Source organism: Sodiomyces alkalinus, assembly GCF_003711515.1.
Source record: "Sodiomyces alkalinus F11 unplaced genomic scaffold SODALscaffold_16, whole genome shotgun sequence".
Classification (NCBI taxonomy): Eukaryota; Fungi; Ascomycota; class Sordariomycetes; order Glomerellales; family Plectosphaerellaceae; genus Sodiomyces; species Sodiomyces alkalinus.
Genome location: NW_021167094.1, coordinates 501,267 through 518,353, shown reverse-complemented (window position 1 = coordinate 518,353; position 17,087 = coordinate 501,267). Strand labels below are relative to the sequence as shown.

General features: G+C 56.0%; 8 protein-coding genes across 8 annotated transcripts; 5 read left to right on the top strand and 3 right to left on the bottom strand.

The window, feature by feature from the left end:
- Positions 1-371: 371 nt before the first annotated feature.
- On the top strand, positions 372-2,660 carry SODALDRAFT_346823 (cora-domain-containing protein). The gene is made up of 3 exons (XM_028613267.1): positions 372-1,106; positions 1,191-1,822; positions 2,006-2,660. Exons 1-3 carry the CDS (start codon positions 393-395, stop codon positions 2,400-2,402), a joined length of 1,743 nt encoding a protein of 580 aa, XP_028462573.1. The 5' UTR covers positions 372-392; the 3' UTR covers positions 2,403-2,660.
- A 727-nt stretch (positions 2,661-3,387) lies between these two features.
- On the top strand, positions 3,388-3,635 carry SODALDRAFT_245508 (hypothetical protein; the record flags this gene model as incomplete). The annotated part of the gene is made up of 2 exons (XM_028607393.1): positions 3,388-3,408; positions 3,483-3,635. Coding segments are annotated over 2 exons (174 nt in total), but the record flags the coding sequence as incomplete, so codon positions are not given.
- A 400-nt stretch (positions 3,636-4,035) lies between these two features.
- On the bottom strand, positions 4,036-7,356 carry SODALDRAFT_318253 (DNA repair protein rad16). Its single transcript, XM_028609378.1, has 2 exons — positions 7,209-7,356; positions 4,036-7,129 (listed from the first exon to the last, which is right to left on the bottom strand). The coding sequence occupies exons 1-2, from the start codon at positions 7,254-7,256 to the stop codon at positions 4,247-4,249; spliced, it is 2,931 nt and encodes a 976-aa protein (XP_028462571.1). The 5' UTR covers positions 7,257-7,356; the 3' UTR covers positions 4,036-4,246.
- A 951-nt stretch (positions 7,357-8,307) lies between these two features.
- Positions 8,308-9,155, top strand: SODALDRAFT_329636 (hypothetical protein). The gene is made up of 2 exons (XM_028611001.1): positions 8,308-8,593; positions 8,666-9,155. Exons 1-2 carry the CDS (start codon positions 8,552-8,554, stop codon positions 8,843-8,845), a joined length of 222 nt encoding a protein of 73 aa, XP_028462570.1. The 5' UTR covers positions 8,308-8,551; the 3' UTR covers positions 8,846-9,155.
- Positions 9,156-9,705: 550 nt separating this feature from the next.
- SODALDRAFT_353733 (WH1-domain-containing protein) lies at positions 9,706-12,201 on the top strand. Its single transcript, XM_028613661.1, has 3 exons — positions 9,706-10,276; positions 10,351-12,040; positions 12,141-12,201. The coding sequence occupies exons 1-3, from the start codon at positions 10,067-10,069 to the stop codon at positions 12,170-12,172; spliced, it is 1,932 nt and encodes a 643-aa protein (XP_028462569.1). The 5' UTR covers positions 9,706-10,066; the 3' UTR covers positions 12,173-12,201.
- Positions 12,202-13,078: 877 nt separating this feature from the next.
- On the bottom strand, positions 13,079-13,947 carry SODALDRAFT_285888 (nucleic acid-binding protein; the record flags this gene model as incomplete). Its single annotated transcript, XM_028608505.1, has 3 exons — positions 13,079-13,455; positions 13,566-13,644; positions 13,927-13,947. The coding sequence occupies 3 exons, from the start codon at positions 13,945-13,947 to the stop codon at positions 13,079-13,081; spliced, it is 477 nt and encodes a 158-aa protein (XP_028462568.1).
- A 338-nt stretch (positions 13,948-14,285) lies between these two features.
- On the top strand, positions 14,286-15,504 carry SODALDRAFT_329634 (hypothetical protein; the record flags this gene model as incomplete). Its single annotated transcript, XM_028611000.1, has 1 exon — positions 14,286-15,504. A coding segment is annotated over exon 1 (974 nt), but the record flags the coding sequence as incomplete, so codon positions are not given.
- A 140-nt stretch (positions 15,505-15,644) lies between these two features.
- Positions 15,645-16,832, bottom strand: SODALDRAFT_321417 (hypothetical protein; the record flags this gene model as incomplete). Its single annotated transcript, XM_028609621.1, has 1 exon — positions 15,645-16,832. One exon carries the CDS (start codon positions 16,830-16,832, stop codon positions 15,645-15,647), a length of 1,188 nt encoding a protein of 395 aa, XP_028462566.1.
- Between the last annotated feature and the right edge of the window lie 255 nt (positions 16,833-17,087).

Sequence of the window (17,087 nt, the reverse complement as noted above, 5' to 3'; positions counted from 1 at the left end):
GTTTATATTAGGTACCTTAACTCTGTGAGACATCTTCCTACAACACTAAGATACGTAAGGTACTTCGAAAATTTGTACAAAGTACGCCGTGTGAGACACTCCCACAAATTCGATTGGGCCCCCATTGGCCCACTTCCGATCACCGTCCACTTTAAGCTCAGGTACCTCGTACTCCGTGCTTGGCATTTCGCGGTTGATCGACTTTGGACAGTGACTTTTTTTTTCCTCTTCTTCCCTTCTTCTGCTCCAGTAATCTCAAAGCCCTCAACACACAACGTCAAGACCCTGTCCCCTCTTCAACAGCCAGAAAATACATCAACAATTCAGGTTGTAGGATCGCTCGAAAACTTTATCGTGTCGACACTCATATACCTGCCCCCACGGCCGTGGCAATGCGGCCTGTGATACGGGGGCCGGTGCCGTCCACGAGCCTGCTCCGGTTTCTTCGATCCCAAACCGACACACTTTCCGTCTTCTGTCCGACCATCCCGAACCCCGCCGCCGCCGCCGCAGTCCCGCGGTGCAAAGCCGCCCAGAATGCGCCCTGCCTCTGTCTCGCGAGACGGCCTCCGCGCCGCTCCCTCTCAACCACCCGGCCGAGAAGAGCCCAGGCGGCGTTGACCGCCGAGACGGAGATGCTCCGGGCCTCCCTGTTTGACCTCGAACACCTGACCACGCGCCTCCAACGGACGTCGCGGCGAGACGTTGCGGGGACATCACCGTCCACGTCCCCATCTCCGTCCCCGGGATTTTTCAGCACGGCGGGGGCGCGTTGGGATCGGGACAGGGACAGCGACAACGACAGGGACAGGGACAGGGACAGGGAAGATCAGGGGAAGAAGGGCAGCGCCAGCTCGACAACTTCGTGGGTGGAGAAGCTGTGGGGGGCGACGGCGAGGAAAGGAGCCCGGCCGCTTCGGCCTAGCGATTTGCCCTGTCACGACGAGGTGAAGGTTGGTCGTCACTCGGCTTCCATGTTCAACTCGCGGCGTATCTTGACGGCCAAGTCTGCGTCCGAGCCGCGGCTGCGGTGTACAGAAGTGGATGAGAACGGGGAGGTGATCTTGGTGGACGGGGAGTTTAAGAAGACGGAGCTGATTGCCAAGGTGGGTTTTGTTGTCCGTTTTTTTTCTTCTTTCTTTTCACGACCCAACTTGCCCAAAAAAGCTGACACCAAACATACAACGCAGTACGGCCTTTTGCCACGAGACTTGCGCAAAATCGACTCGTCCAACCTCCCGCACATCCTCGTCCGACCGTCGGCGATCCTCCTCAACCTGCTACACCTCAAGGTGCTGATCAAGAAGGACCGGGTGCTGCTGTTCGATATCTACGGGTCCAAGACGTCGTACCCGCAGTCGGCCTTCATGTACGACCTGCAGGGGAAACTCAAACAGAAGACGGGCCACGGGGTGGGCAGCGGGCTGCCGTACGAGTTCCGGGCGCTGGAAGCGGTGCTCACGTCGGTGACGTCGGAGCTGGAGGCCGACTTCGAGGCGGTGCGGGACCCGGTGATCCGCATCCTGAGCGAGCTCGAGGACGACATTGACCGGAACAAGCTGCGCATCCTGCTCATCTTGTCCAAGCGCGTCAGCACCTTCGAGCAAAAGGCCAAGCTCGTGCGCGACGCCATCGAGGAGCTGCTCGAGGCGGACGATGACTTGTCGGCTATGTATCTCACCGAGAAGGCCCACGACCTGTACCGTGGCGTGGATGACCATACCGAGGTGGAGCTGCTGCTCGAGTCGTACAACAAGCTTTGCGACGAGATTGTCCAGGAGGCCCAGAATCTCGTTACCAGTATTCGGAATACCGAGGAGATGTACGGGCTTTTTTTTTTTTTTTGTTGTTTCTTTTTTTTTTCCCCTCCCTCTCTTTAACAGCTTCTACATATATTATACCCTCCCTTTCCTCGCGTTCGATTTTTTTATTGAAAGAAAACAAAAGAAAGAAAAAAAAGAAGAAGAAAAAGAAGAAGAAAAAAACTAACGATTCTCTCCCACAGCATCCGGGCCATCCTCGACGCGAATCGCAACTCACTGATGTTGCTGGAGCTCAAGTTCAGCATCGGGACCCTGGGACTGGCCATGGGCACATTCCTGGCCGGCCTGTACGGGATGAACCTGGAGAACTTCATCGAGGAGACCAGCTGGGGCATGGGCGCGGTGACAGGTGTGTCGGTGATACTGTCCCTGTTCGTGTGCTGGTATGGCTTGATCAAACTCCGCAAGGTGCAGAGGGTCAAGATGATGCACGACGAACGGGGCACCTCCGTGGGGGCTGTTCGGCATCACTGGTTCCAGGATGATGGGCCGGTCGGGCTGTTGCAGGCTTCGAACCGGGAGAAGTTTCGGCGCATCACCGTGCAAAAGGGGATCAAGACGCCGAAGAGATGGTTTTGAGAGGGCTATCGTCATCCCCTAGATCTGCCTTTCGGCATTCCTTTTCTACACTGTATGCTATGATCGAACTATGTACGTATGCACTTGCAAGCGTTGCATATCTTTACGACAAGGATAAGAGGATGGGCAGGGAAAAGAAGACGGGCAGGGGAAAGAGGGGGCAGGGCAGGTGGACTCATCCCTGATGATGCCATATTGTACGAGTATAAACTGGAGTTTTGGAGAAAAATACATCGCCCTCCACTTGGTGTGTTTGAGGTTACCTTAGAATAAGGTACTCGGATAAGGTATTGTTGCCGTTTTTCTCTTAGGTACCTTATCTTAATGACTTCGTTGCTTCGGTAAGGTACCTCGTTAGGGCAGGCACATGGGAAAACAGTGACGTCTGGCGTCTTTATCGGCGAAAAATCTTGGCAACCGGGTCTCAGGGGTAGCCCCATCTGACGCATGACGTCACTCCTTCTGCCACACGCCGCGTCTTCCAACGTCTAACACGAACAATGGCGAGTCTGACGTCCCGCGCGTACGTTGTATTTTTGAGCCTTGTTCTGGAAAAGTGACGATCTTCCTCTGCGATTAGGGTGATGTCATCATGACCTTTCCCCTCTCGTCGAAGGAAAGAGCGCTGGCCATGTACACGTAGATGGTACCAGGTAGCAGGGGTCACCGCATCTCGTCTCCCTTGCTGCTTCCCCTGTGCAAGTACTCTCCGATGTAAGAACTGCAAGGTACCTAGTAGTAGGTCAGGTAGGGTCTAGGGGGAGAGGCATCCTAAGGTACTCACTACATATATATATATACAAGTCCGCTCTTTGCCTGTCTACCCATCACGAACCCTCCGTCTTCTTCCTTCACGCAACCTATCCTACAACAAAGCCACACATTATCCGACACAACAGATCTACTTCCAGACCCTGAAACAAGTCTTCCATTTCAAAAAACTCTCTCACTTCCTAGAACCTTTCTCGCTCGGTCATCAATCATCATGGGTGCCGTCGTCTCTTGCGTATGTCTGCCCCTTTCTCTTCACTCCCCCGAGCCAACCCCCCTTGTCTCAGCGCATGCTAACTTCCTAACCAGATCCAAGCCGTCTTCCGGACCATAGGTAACGTCCTAATGGCCATCGTGACGGGAATCGGAAACATCTTGCAAGCTATTATCGGCGGCATCGTCTCCTTCTTCAATATCATCATCTCCTGTCTCACCTGCGGCCGCGCCGGCCGTCGGCGAGGCACTACCACATCAAGGACGAGAAGAAGCAGAATCTAAAGAGTCCCCCGCCTGCTGTTATTCGATAGGGGGGAGAGTGATCCGACCACGGCCATGGGGTCGAAGTTTGGCGTGGGGGAGGGGCTGACACCCGAGTTGGCCCTTGGTCTCTCTTTCTCCTGGGCAGGTGGGGGAGAGAAAGCCAGAATAAAGATTCAACCGAAACCTCACTAACTGCTTGAGGGTGGGTGTTGACTTTAATGGAGGGGGAAGCAGGGAGACAGACGTCTTGGACTACGACGACAGTTTTTTTCTTCTTTTTTTTCTTCTTTTTTTCCCCCCTTGCTCTGCTCTGCGTTGGGTGTTACGTTATTGCGCGGCCTTTCCTTTACGACGAAACGACACTCAAGACTTTTTGCGGGTTGACCATGTTTGAGGATGGCCAGATGTTGGCCATGGAGGATGGAGACGAGAGAAATCCAGATACCCCCTCGGCGCTGCATTATAACCAGTCCGTACTCCTAGAATTTTATTTAATATCCTGTTTACTATATTACACCACGTTCCTCGGCTCTTGCTCTTGCGTGCCCGTATGTGATTTCTCGAAATACAAAATTTGACAAGCCACCTGTTAATTATTCTTCCACGACATTGCGGTTGAAAAACTCGTGCATCTGCCGTGCAGCCTGCCGTCCCACGAGCGGCTCAAGTTCTTCCTGGCTCATGTTGGCCACCTCGCGCAAGTTCTCCGTCTCGAGCACGATGTTTTTGATATTTTTGGGCGTCACCCCGGGGACGATGCCCAGCATCTCCTGCGGCTCGAGGTTGAAGCTCTGGTCGTCGGCGCGCATGTCCCGGTCCAGGCCGGCACGCACCGCCGTCAGCGGGTCCGGCTCGTGCTCCTGCGACTTGAGCGCCTCGAACATCTCGGCCGTCTGGAACGGGGACGAGCTCCAGAGGATGCGCAGCTGCGGGAACGCCAGGGTCAGGAGCACCAGCTTGGACTGCACGTCCGACGACACGCTGGGCGGGGCCGTGGAGGAGGAGGAGGAGGAGGAGGCGGAGGAGGCGGAGGAGGCGGACGACAGGTCGGCAAACGGCTCCAGGGTGAACGACTTGTTCTGGTCGAACTCGATGAGCAGCAGCGGGTTCTTGTAGTGCTGGAACATGGCCTCGGCCTGGGCGTATAGGCGGCCGTCCTTGAGCGAGGCGACGAGGTCGCCTATGGACTTGCGCTCGACGCACAGGTTGGGCGAGAGGACGTAGTCCCCGATCGTCAGCATGCAGGGCACGATCTCCATGGACCGCCCGTGCAGCAGCGACGGGAGGGAGGACCGGAACTCCCGCACGTCCACCACCACGCGCGGCTGCTGCGCCGTGGCCGCCAGGCGCCCGCCGCCCGCGATCCGCGTATTGACGGTGCGGAGGAAGGCTTCCTGCGGGTCGTCGAACCCCGCCCCGTGCCCATGCGCGGCGTCGGCGGCGGCGGTGGTCATGACGAGCGACATGCTGGCGCGCTCCTTGATCAGCTTGGTGAAGGCGTCCTTTTCGCGCCGCACGGTCGAGAGGTAACGCTGCTCCTCCACCGAGCCGCCGTAGTACAAAAAGTACACCCTGACGTGGCGGCTGTTGTGGGACGACCGGTACACCTCGACGCGGCGGATGAAGGCGGCGTCGGGCTCGTACATGATTACGTAGCGGGGCTTGACTTCCTCCAGCACGTGTTCGTCCTGGTCTCCGTCGTAGGCGTGGATGACGACGAGGTCCTGCATCTCGTACAGCTGGTAGTAGTCCTCCATGTCGTCCAGGGGGTCGGCTACCACGTCGGCCACGGCGTCGGCCTTTTGATGCTGCGCCTTCTCTTCCTCCGTGGCTTGCACTTGGGCGACGAGCCCTGCTACGTCCGACGGCCTGTCGGCGAGGGGCACGACGCTTCCGTTCTCGGCCCGTCCCGATATGGCGCCTATGGCGCCTCCGCCCCGGACCCGCCTCCGCTTGTTCGGGGGGGCTTTGCCTCGGAGGGGTTGGCCGGACCGTCCGTCCGTCGCCCCGTTGAGGGCTCTCTGGTTCTCGGAGAACAGGGTGGCGCTGACTCGCGCGAACTCCTTTTTCCAGTTGAGATAGTTGCGGAGCTTCCTTCGCATCATGAAGGCAGCCGAGAGTTTTGATTTGTCATCGTCGTCATCATCGTCATCATCATCACGAACATCCTTCGTCTTCTTCATCTTCGCCCGTTCTGGTTCGTTCGTCTTGGGTTTCACATGCATGGTTTGCAAGTAGTCGCGGAGTTGCCTGCAGGTGTTGGCATCGGAGCACATGACGAGGATGGTCCCATTCGAGTCGTCCCGGACAGGCGGGTCAAACCACAAGTCGCGGTCGATTTCCTCCAGTACCTCCGCGAGGACAGACCACTTGGGCAACTCCTCGAGCACGGGTTGGAGGGCGTCAATGTCCGGGCCGGCGACGGCCGGGCGCGTGCTGGCCGCGTACACCCTCTTACGGGCCGTTTCGAAGATGGTCTGGGCGGCGTCGAGGAAGAGCCAGGGCGACTGGTTCTGCCTGGTGGAGCCGGGGGGAGGCGAGTGGGCGGCGTAGATGGTGTCGAGGTGTTGGAGGAAGGCGACGGCGTCGAATGTGAGGACGGAATGCAGCAGGCCGCGAAGGACGGTCAAGTCGTTGACGATCTGGCGCGTCTTCCAACTGACGCGGTGCCAGTTGGGCTCGAGCTGCCTCCGAACGACCACGTCGAAGTTCTTCAACAGCGCGCTGTCCAGGTTCCAGCCGTCCATGTCCAGGGCGCCGGCATTGGCCTTTTTCAGCTCGTGGATGCTCACCTCGACACACTCCAGGATGGCGTTCTGAATGTCCCTCATGGAGTCGGTCATGGGCACCTCGAGCTCGATCACCTCGGCCTTCTTCTTCTTGCCCTCGAGCGATTCGGCGACGACGACGTGAAACCGGGGCCACAACGACGCCTTCTTGAGGAACAGGTTGCGCATCATGGTGGCCAGGGGGGCGAAGCCGGTGGAGAAAGGGTCCGGGTTGTCGGAGAAGGCCTTGAGGAAGCCGATCTTGTTCTTCTGCCGGTAGATGCGAAGGATGAAGGCCTCGAGGGAGGTGGTAGACACGCGGTCGGCGTGGAGGACCATGATACCAGTAATAGTCTCCGGGTTGAGGAGGCTGGTCAGGAGGTCGACGATCAGGATGCGGGACGTGATGCTGAAGATGCCGCCGCGAGCGTACATCTTCTCGCGAGCGCCGACGCTGGTGAAGTCCGTGTTGACGACGGTCAGGCCCCGGGCCTTGGGGGACATGCTGATGGCGGCATGTTCGGCCAGAGCTTCGCCGATCCAGGCGTTCTCGCGGTCCTCGGCGCCGACGATGATGATGAGGTTGTTCCCGGCGGCGTCATAGGAGTGGAGTAGGTTGGTGACGAGGCGCATGAGCCCTAGCCCGCGGGCCAGGACGATGAGCTCATCTTCGGACCGAAGTTCTTGGAAGAGAGCCTGTTGGTACTCCTGGGCAGAAGGTCGCGGTCAGCTAACGGGAAGTGCAGGGAGTTAGTTGGAAGGATGGGATGGGCCCATGGGGTCTTACAAGAGGCAGTGAGAGCTTCACTGGCTGAGGCGCACTTGTCGCCGACATGTAGGGCGCATTCGAGGTTTATGAGCATGCTTGTCTGGGAATTGAGCAAGGCCCAAAGGGATTGAATAAGTCTGGTAATAAGTACCCCAGACGAATATCGGGAGTCAAGTCCAAGACGAGATGGTGAAGTTCACAGGATTGAAAGGCGAAGGTGTACGAAAACGATTCGGTGATTAGTAAGCAACCGAGTTTTTGGATCACGATATCTAATTTAAGACTTCTAATCTAAATAATTCTGCGGATAGCGTATAAAATAATATTAACACGCATATACGCTTTCTTCCTTTCTTTCTAATCACCAAGTTATTCTTAATAAAAAAAAGTAAAGTAATTACCCTAATAAAGTACTTACTAGCTTTCTAATAATTTACTGAAAAACAAAGTTCATATAAGTATATTATAATATACTATTTTATTTTATTATCTTAAGTTATAGCTATAGCTATGAATATCTCTAGAGAGTATACTATATAAATACTTACCGCAATATCTTATATCTGTCTTCAGAGTAAGATCTCTTTATCTAAGTATATTACTATTAAATATATAAAAATTATTATACTCGGACTTAGGAGGAGCGTGAATAGTGTTATACTAATACTTTTAAGAAATAGGCGAATACTATTATTGGACTCTAAGATATAGCTAAATATTATAAGTCGTTTATTATTACCGGTATTTAGGCCCGCGAGATCTAGGATAGTTACCGGGTAGAGAAAGCCCGTATTAAGCAGGTTAAAGAAATCCAGTGGGTCGATAACTTTTCCGAGTAGTAGAGCCGGCTTATATAGACGCTTAAGTATAATGCTAAGAGCGCTATGACGGGAGGAGACACTAGTCCGTTAATCACTAAGCATACCAAGCATTAACTGAGTGTGTAACACATTACGACTCTCTATTCTTGATTCAGGGACAGTCGACAACGCTGAAATCCAAAGTGGTGGGCTGACTAATGTGTCCATAACTGTCTGTCTTGCTCCGTTACTAGATACAGCGTCATTGGGTTTGCCTGGTGATCACCCGAAGTTACGTGTACGGCTTCCACGGAGTACGAAGTCTCATGTCTCTCGAAGGCGACGTCATCATGGGTGTTAATAAAGGTAACACTGGTACATTTCCGGTTCCCCAATGATAGGTATATAATCAGGTAGACATATGGTGCCCCATGATTTACTTCCACTTCACTTCACTTCTTCATAGAACAAGACACATCCGAGCAAGACGAGTTCGAGCCTTATTATACCAAGACAAAATCCCACCGAAGAGAACAACATATCTCACTACCACCCGCCAACATGGACAAGATTAAGAACATCGTCCAAAACACCGACAAGAAGGTAAACACCTAGCCGTTACAGGACTATAGGAATAAGGTCCTCAAAGCTAACGCTATCCTCTTGCTACTTTAGGACCAGGAGAAGCAGTTCACCACCCAGCCCGTCGAGAACCAGTCCCAGGGAGTAGACCCTAAATTTGCAGCTCATCAGGCGAACCCTGGCCCCGCGATGCCCCAGGACTTCAGTAACATCAAAGAGGAGGGTACCAAGGAGGAGCGCCGCGCCAAGGCCGCCAGCCTGAACCAGAAATAAAACGATCCATGGCCATGGCGACGGGAGTCCCGGGACGGACGAGGCTCAACTCTTGAGTACTTCTTTCGAGCTGTAAGATAGGGGGGGCTGATGTTGTTCGATACTCCGATACTCTACTATACGATACGATACCATATGAATTGTTAATGCTGCGAGACATGGCGATATAACAATATGGGCCTTTGTGCGCGTTGAAAGCTTCCTGAACCTGACGGTGTCACGGTGATCATGTCCAGCAGGATGATGTACTTGATTTGGTTTTCAAAGTGACCGTGACGATGTTGATGATTTTACGAATATGAGGGGCAGTACGTACCATTACAGTTCGTAGCACGGAGAACCGATGACGACACCCGGTATATGTGGCTGTGCGTGCATCACTCAATGTGGCTGGAAAGGAGAATCATTGACCGTATGAAGTATCATACCTTGCTTGATGATGTACCTTATTAGGTACAGGTACCCATACCCAACACCTAATACAGAGTAGAAAGTCCTACTTACTGCGTATATACAGCATCCCCCTGGGCAGCCAGGCAGCGATGGTAGGTACCTAAACAAGGGACTGAACGTCGTACGGAGTGCCTATGGTAGGTACCTACCTTATTTTTTCGACTGCCTTCGCACTCATATCTACGTGTATTTCCCTACCTTATTAGGTACTTACCCATGCGAACTCGGAGGACTCTTTATTAACTTCCAAGTTCCTTTGACGACCTCCCCCCCCTTCTCCGCCGTCGTAGAACGAGTCCCGGTCTAACTTCGACTCTGACTACGCATCCTCTTTTCTTTCACCTTTGCCAGATCTTTTGTCGGGACCGACCAGTCGCTTATTATCTCACCCTTCGACCGTCCTTCAACCCCCCCCCCCAAACAACATAACCAGCCTGTCATTGTCGCCACGACATGCGTGAGTCGGTCTAGAAACGTACCTTACGTACGGCATCCAGCTGCTCCCCTTATTATTAAGGACTTTCGGCTCACCGCTTGCCTGACTGCACCACCGGCTCCAAGAAGAGTACCAGAGTACCACACACCCAACGACGACAACCGAAGGACCTCTTTACCTTCGCCCCGCTCCTCTTAACTGCTCAGATTATCTACCCAGCAGCACCGCAAGCTGCAAGCCGCAAGCTGGCCGTCATATATCTCCAGCTTCAGACCGCCCCCCGTTCTTCTCCGCTGCGTACCCCTCCGCGGGGCCTTCTCCTCCCACCAAACATGCCGACCATACTCAACGACGACGACAAGGACACCGTCAAACGCCATGTTCCCAAAGCTACCAACAAGATCCAGGCCGTCGCCGTGGCCAGGCTTTACGTTGCCTATCCCGACAGGTCGCGGTGGACATACACTGGCTTACAGGGTGCCGTCGTGCTAGCCAATGACCTCGTCGGCAATACCTACTGGCTGAAGATGGTCGACATCTCCGTAAGTTTCCAATTCACCGCCAGGCCGCCCGCAATCCCAACTCCCGGTGAAGGCTAACAACCAAATGCCCCCAGCCTTCGAACAGAGGTGTCCTCTGGGATCAGGAGATCTACGACATCTGGAGCTACAACCAGGACCGCACCTATTTCCACACCTTCGAGCTCGAGGAGTGTCTCGCCGGGCTCTCCTTTGTCGATGAGAAAGAGGCAAAGCAGTTCAAGAAGAAGATGGACGACCGGGAGAAGAATGCCAGCAAGGCAACTCGTCATACCCCCTTTGGAGGCGCCAACCATCAGGCTCATCACAAGCACGGTCTCCTGGGTGGTCTCTTCGGTAGCCATCGACGCTCGTCCCCCTTGATTCCTGATTCGCCGCACCCTCTGCCTCCGCCTGCGGCCCCGCCGTCTTCTCTCCCGCACTCGAGGGTACCTTCGTCCGGTGGCATCGTCAATGGCCGCAAACCCCCTTCCGAGTTCGCCATCCTTGAAGCTTTCGACCCCAACTGGCGGGCGACCTTTGGTCGGGAACTCAGTGCGAATGGTTTGACGGACGATTTCATCAAGGAAAACCAAGAGTTCATCGTCGACTTTTTGAAGGATGCACAGCAGAAGGAGAACAATGAATATGAACACGCCCCTCTGCCTTCTCACAGGGCTCCCCCGCCGGCGCCTCCGTCGCCTCTTGCATCTGCATCTGCACTTGCGCCTGCTCCCCCTCCCCCTCCCCCTGCCCCTGGCCCTCCCCCTGCCTCTGCCCCTGCCCATCCTCCTCCGGCCTCGAATGGCCATGGAAGAGCGCCTCCGCCTCCGCCTCCACCTCCCTCATCAGGAGGACCTACGGATATGTCACACCCAATTTCGGGCCCCGGCTCCAAGCGAGGCGCGCCTCCTGCTCCACCTCCAGCCAGGAGGGCCGGGAGGACGGAGAGTGCGGCTCCGGAAAAGAATGTGCCTCCTCAGAGTCCTCCTGCCCCGGAACCACCACGGCCTCGATTTGCTGTCCCGCCCCCGCTGCCCGATGCCGGAAAACTCGCCCACGAACCCCCCGCGAGGTCACCACGGCTACACAACACAAGTACACCAAATCCCGGACCGCCCCCGCCGCCCCGGCCACCTAAGATCCCCGAGGATGATAAACCGGCCGGCCAAAGATTCGGAGTTCCGCCACCCTTTGCCGGAGCTAGGAACCCAGTGCCGCCACCTCCTCCTACCAGGGGTTCCGGGCCTCCCCCTCCTCCGCCGCGCTCTTCGGCGGCGCCTTCGTCAGCCGCGCCGTTCATTCCACCGCCGCCTCCTCTGCCGCCCAAGGGAAACAGCCCCGCACCCCCCCCTCTTCCGCCTTCCACAAGTCGGCCGGTGCCCCCACCCCCGTCCGCCGGCAGTGCCCCGCCTCCTCCTGCTCCTCCTCCGGCGCTGCCTCTGCCCCCAGGTCACAATGCGCCTCCTGCCCCTCCTCTTCCCCCAGGCCACAATGCGCCTCCTGCGCCTCCTCCCCCCCCACCGGCGCCGGTTGCTGCAGACCCCAGCCGGAGTGCCGTGTTGCAAGGTATTCAGAAGGCAGGTGGCATTGGTGCGCTGAAGAAGGTGGACAGGAGTCTGATTCGAGATCGAAGCGGAGCACAAGTCCCGGGTGGCGGAGGCGATACGGGACCCCACGGCAGCGGCCTACCGCCTTCTGGGGCTGCGCCGGGCGGAGGTGGGGGCGGCATGGCCGATGCGCTGGCAGCGGCCTTGCAGAAGAGGAAGGAGAAAGTTAGTAGGAGTGGTACGTCGATTTTTTTCTTTTTTTTTTTCTTCTTTTTTCTTCTTCTCCCTGTATCGCGCTCCATTGTTTCTCGGATAAACGTCGCTGACACGGGCAACAGATGACGAACGAAGCGATAACGATGACTGGTAAATCCTCGTTTTGTCGGCCTCTGCTCGCAATGGACCCTGGAGATCTGCGCTGCGACCTGAGCTGGTCTGCGAGATGGCAAGCCAGGGCGCGTTGAGAACCCTGCGTTTTGCATGCACTACGGGTGCGAGACAAGTTTCGAAGAGCGTGGCAACATTCGATTCCACAATTGGTTACTCTGGGACGAGACGCAGCACGCGCAGCGTAACATCCGCGCCACCGAGGGTGAATTTTTTCTTTTTCTTTTGAACAAACATCCAGATTGAACAATCGAGTAGTATTTCTGGAGAAAAAAGAGAAGATGGGTAGAAGAAATATCTATTAGAGGAGGTAAACCGCATGCTATCGTTTTGTCCATCGTCATGATCGCGCGAGTCAATTCCGTGAAGTAAGATAACCATGGTTTTTACCTCCTTATCCTCCATTCCCGAATGCCTGGCCAAATTGTATCATGCAGGTGACAGACAACCATCAACTATGTCGTGATTGACCGAGAGTGAAGGCAGAACTAGCCTAGAAAAAGCGAGAAAGATGAAGAAGAAAAGAAACCTCGTTGAAGCGAAATGGTAATACCCCTGACGAGCCGTGACGTCTCTCCCACCACGGCCGTCCATCACCAGGAAAAGGGAAAAAACGTCCATACCGTGCCTGTCGCGGAATTCGGCAGAGGGGAGGGCCACGGAGAGTTTGACGTCTTCGCAGCCCAACTGATTTCCGCCGAATTTGAGAGAGAAGACAGTCATCCTCTTCCGTGTTCACACTCCCCGTTTCGACCAAGTGGTTGAAGAAGGGGAGGAGGACCGGAAAAGAGGGGTATGTCGGTTGCAAAGAAAAGGAAGCAGAAGGAGGAAGTTTTGTTTTCGTCCCTCTTTCTGTTCTTCCTTCCTTTTCTTATATATATGAATTTTTTTAAATGTCGTCGATGGAAATTTCCTTCTTGCCACCAGCGTCGTCAGAATCGTCATCCGACTCATCACGGTCCTCATCGAACTCAAAGTTGCAGTCGGCGTCGCCGTCGGCGCCGTAGGTGTCGGTCTCGTTGATCTTGGCGCTCTCGGGGAGCTCGCCGTAGGCCTTGAGGGAGCGGGCCTCGTCCGCGGTGTACTTGAGGATGACGTCGCCCTTGTCGTCCTGGTACTCGCGGAGGGAGAGGAGGATGATGTCGCCCTGGTTGATCCAGACCTTCTTGCGCAGCTTGCCTCGGATGTTGCCGAGGCGCTTGACGCCGTCGAAGCAGGCGGCTTCTAGACGGCCGTTGCCGAGCATCTTGACGACCTGGGCGTATTCTGGAGAGAGAGAGAGAGGAAAATCGTCAGGGAGCGAAATAAATGGAAGACCGGAAGGGTTGATGAGATATTTTGGGGATGAATGGAGAGGGGATGCATGAGTAACGAACCTTGGCCATCTTCCTTGAAGGTAAGTTCACGTTTCTCGTGGTCGGACTCGTTCTTGCCACGTCTGCGGTTCTTGCCGCCCTATACAGCACAGTAAATGTCAGTTTGTTTATTTGTTTGTTTTGTTTGTTTTGATTGTTTTGCTTGTTTTGCTTGTTTGTTAATAATGAGTAGCGCGATGCGATGATGCGATGTTTGGCCTGGCATCGCGGACGTCCAGCGTCCCAACTTCAACGGCAAAAGGAGGGGGCGGGGCAACAACACGGATCCCCCCCCCCCCGCGCGCTTGGGGTCTGCTAGAGGCAAAACGATACTAACAGAGAGGGAAAGGAAGACATAAATGCAATATTGCGTTTAACGTACCTTGCCCTTGTTCTTAGGCATGTTTATATGTGTGTGAGAGTGTTTTTTTGTGGTTTGTGTTGATGGAGGGAAAGGGGAATGAATCTTGCTTGGTGGGGTTGTGTTTTATATGTGGACAGGGAAAGTTGATGGGTTTGGGGAGATGACTGGGAAACCCGGCGCGGGGGAGGCGAGGGAGAGAACTGAAGAACCTTGCATGCTGCCCAACGCGGTGCAGGATCTTCTGTGGCGGTGGCGCTCGGAGAAAGAATGGTATCCACACTTTGAAAGTGAAGTACACTCCAAAGTATACTTTGTGGCTGATCTTACAGCCGCTTACTAATCAGCATAACCTTGAAGGTACAGATACGTAAGTACCTGCATTCTACCCTTGTTGGCCGCCCAATGCCCACCATAGCTCTCTCTCTTGCTTCCTCAATAGCAATAGCTCCAGGCTCAACCCCGTCACGCTTTACTGGACCTTTCACACTTCTGAACAGGCCGGTTCTTATCCCTCCCTTACCGACGAATGTTTGAACACACCAGAAACCATCCAGGGTCATGATCCCGCGTTCTGTCCAACAACATGTAACGCGCCTTATGAGCCAGCTGCCTCGGCGCAGCTATAGTTCCACAGCATCACCGCCGCCCTCCCAACCATCCCGACAACCGGTCTCATCGTCGTCGTCGTCGTCGTCGTTGTCGTCGTCCTCCTCGTCGTCCTCGTCCTCCCCCTCACGCAAGAGAAGGCCCGCAGACTCGCAACCCGAAAAGATCGATCCAATCATCCGAAAACGCCTCGACGAAATACGAGTCGAGACACCAGAAGACATCCAGACCGCCTGGAGGTCGCTCCCCAAGTCTCTCAACCCCAAGAACGAGCTGCGCGTCCGGTACCTGCCGGACCGCCACTTCGTCAAGGTGTTCGACAAGGCCATCCTCACGCCCGCGATCCGGCCGCGCAGCATCCAGCGGCTGGCCTACTACCGCGACCGCAAGGCGTCGAGGGCGCTCTGGCTGGAAATCATTGCGCACCAATCCAACGGCGCCGCCGTGGTCGTCGGGAAGGCGAAACGGATGTGTCGGGTGGCCATGGTGCGCGCGTTGCGGGCCCGCGGCATCCATAAGCATGGGTGGCAGCTCGCGGCGCGCGATGCGTATTTTGCTGCCCAGGCGCGGGCTTTGTGGGAAGGGAAAGGGGGACAAGGTGCTGGTGCTGGTGCTGGTGCTGGTACGGGAACGGGAACGGACGAGGATCGGTCGAAACCGTACCGGATTCCTGCCCTCCGGGGCACCGTATGGGTGAACATTATACAGCCGCGGAACTTTGTTGCGCTCGGCATGGACCGGGTTCAGGAGATTGCACACGGTATCGTGGATCTACTCGTCAAGGCAAAGGCGAATTCAGGTTATAAGAAGAACAGGAACAGGACAAGTCCGCAGCAGCAGGAGAAGGTTGTGGACTCCAACGGGAAGGGAAAGAAGGGGCACACAGACACTCTGGATCGTGAACTACAGACCGAGGCTATAGATGAATGAGTATGAGGTGAAAGCAAGCACCCTATGTAGTGTGTGACTTTTGCCTTTATCCCCAGAGATACTCCTAGGAGCGCCCTCTGCCGAGATGTGTGTCCTCTTTTTTTTTTTTTTTGTTGTTGCCCAACTCCTCAGACTTGCCCCCATCTCCCCATCTTTCTCTTTCTCCTTCTCTTCCCCTCGTTCGCCTTCTTGCTGTCACCTCACCCTCCTCCTTGCCTTTGGTTTTTCTCGCGTTGTTCGTCCCTGTCCACCATCCAATTGAGGATCTGAAGGGCATTATCGTCGGGGAAGCGGGCCGCCAACTCGCGCACGTGGCGGTCCTCCTCGAGCTCCCGGCCCTCGGCGCGGTCCCGGGCACGGTCGGCGAGGGCCTTCTCGCGCATCTCCCGCTGCACGGTCATGAGCCTGCCGTAGACGAACTGGGCGTCGGTCCCGTGGCGGAGGTCGTGCCCGAAGCCCCGGCGGCTGTAGTAGCGCTTCGGCTCGTGTTCGCGGAGCGCGTAGCGCAGCGTGCTGAGGACGCGGTGGTAGGTCTCGACCTCGTGCTCCTGGGCCCGGGCCGGGCGGCGGGGTCCCGCGTGGAGAGGGCAGGGGAGCTCGGGCCGCGAGGCGGGGTCCCAGCTGGGCCACTGGATGGCGCCGTGGGGGATGGCGTGGCACTTGTACGCGTCGGCGCCCCACGGGTTGGCCCTCTCGAGGCGGGCGACGTGGGGGCTGAAGAGGGAGTCGTAGTCTTGCGGGGTCATGGTCTGGGCCGTTTTCAGGTCTCCTAGGAGGGAGAGGACGAGGGAGGCGAGGATCTGGCCGCGGCGTTTGGGGCCCGGACCGATGTGCGGGGCATCGCGGATGGTCTGCGCCGTGATGTTGGGGATACGGTGGTGGGCCATGACGGCGTCGAGGCTGCTGGGAAGCTGGGCCCGCACGTTTTCGCGGAATAGGATGCCGAGGGCGTAGATACAGGTCTCCGTCTCGCCATCACACGGTGCGGTGGGCTTGGAGTCCGGGAAAATCAGCACGGCGTGAGCAGCCGGGATGTGCTTGAGGACGGGGCCCGACATGGCCAGTATACGGAGCTCATCTGCGCCAATGCCGAGCCAGGTGGCTAGGTGAGACTTGCGGAGGTGGATGGTGTTATGCAGGACCGGACGAGTTGCGAGGATATGGGTCGGCCGATGGTCGGAGATTTCTGCGAACTTTCGTACATTGGGGGGGGCGCCGGATGGGGCAGCATCTTGGGCACCGGCAATGGAAGGGGCAGCATCTTCGGCATCCGTAACGTCGTCGGCGACCGTCTCATCGGTGGCTGGCTCAACAGCAGCAGGGTCTTCGACGGCCGCCCTCTGATCCGTAGCCAAGGGTCTCTCACCGGCAGAAGCAAAGGTGCCCATGGTTGATCCTCTAGGAAGAGGGCCTAGGTGGTGATGAGGAAGGATTGAGATGTCTGCCCTGTCGCAACTGTCGGCGAGAGTGGTGATGGAGTTTGGCGAAGGGCGCAGGTCTCCAAGTTGACGAAAATGTCCAAGGTCATCTTCCCAATTCATATCGTAGTACGTCTGTGATCGTTGCGACATGCTGTGTGATTTTCTTTCGGTTAGGAAGGTGCAACGAAAGCACGAGTTGCAGCGAATGCAACGGACCTTGCT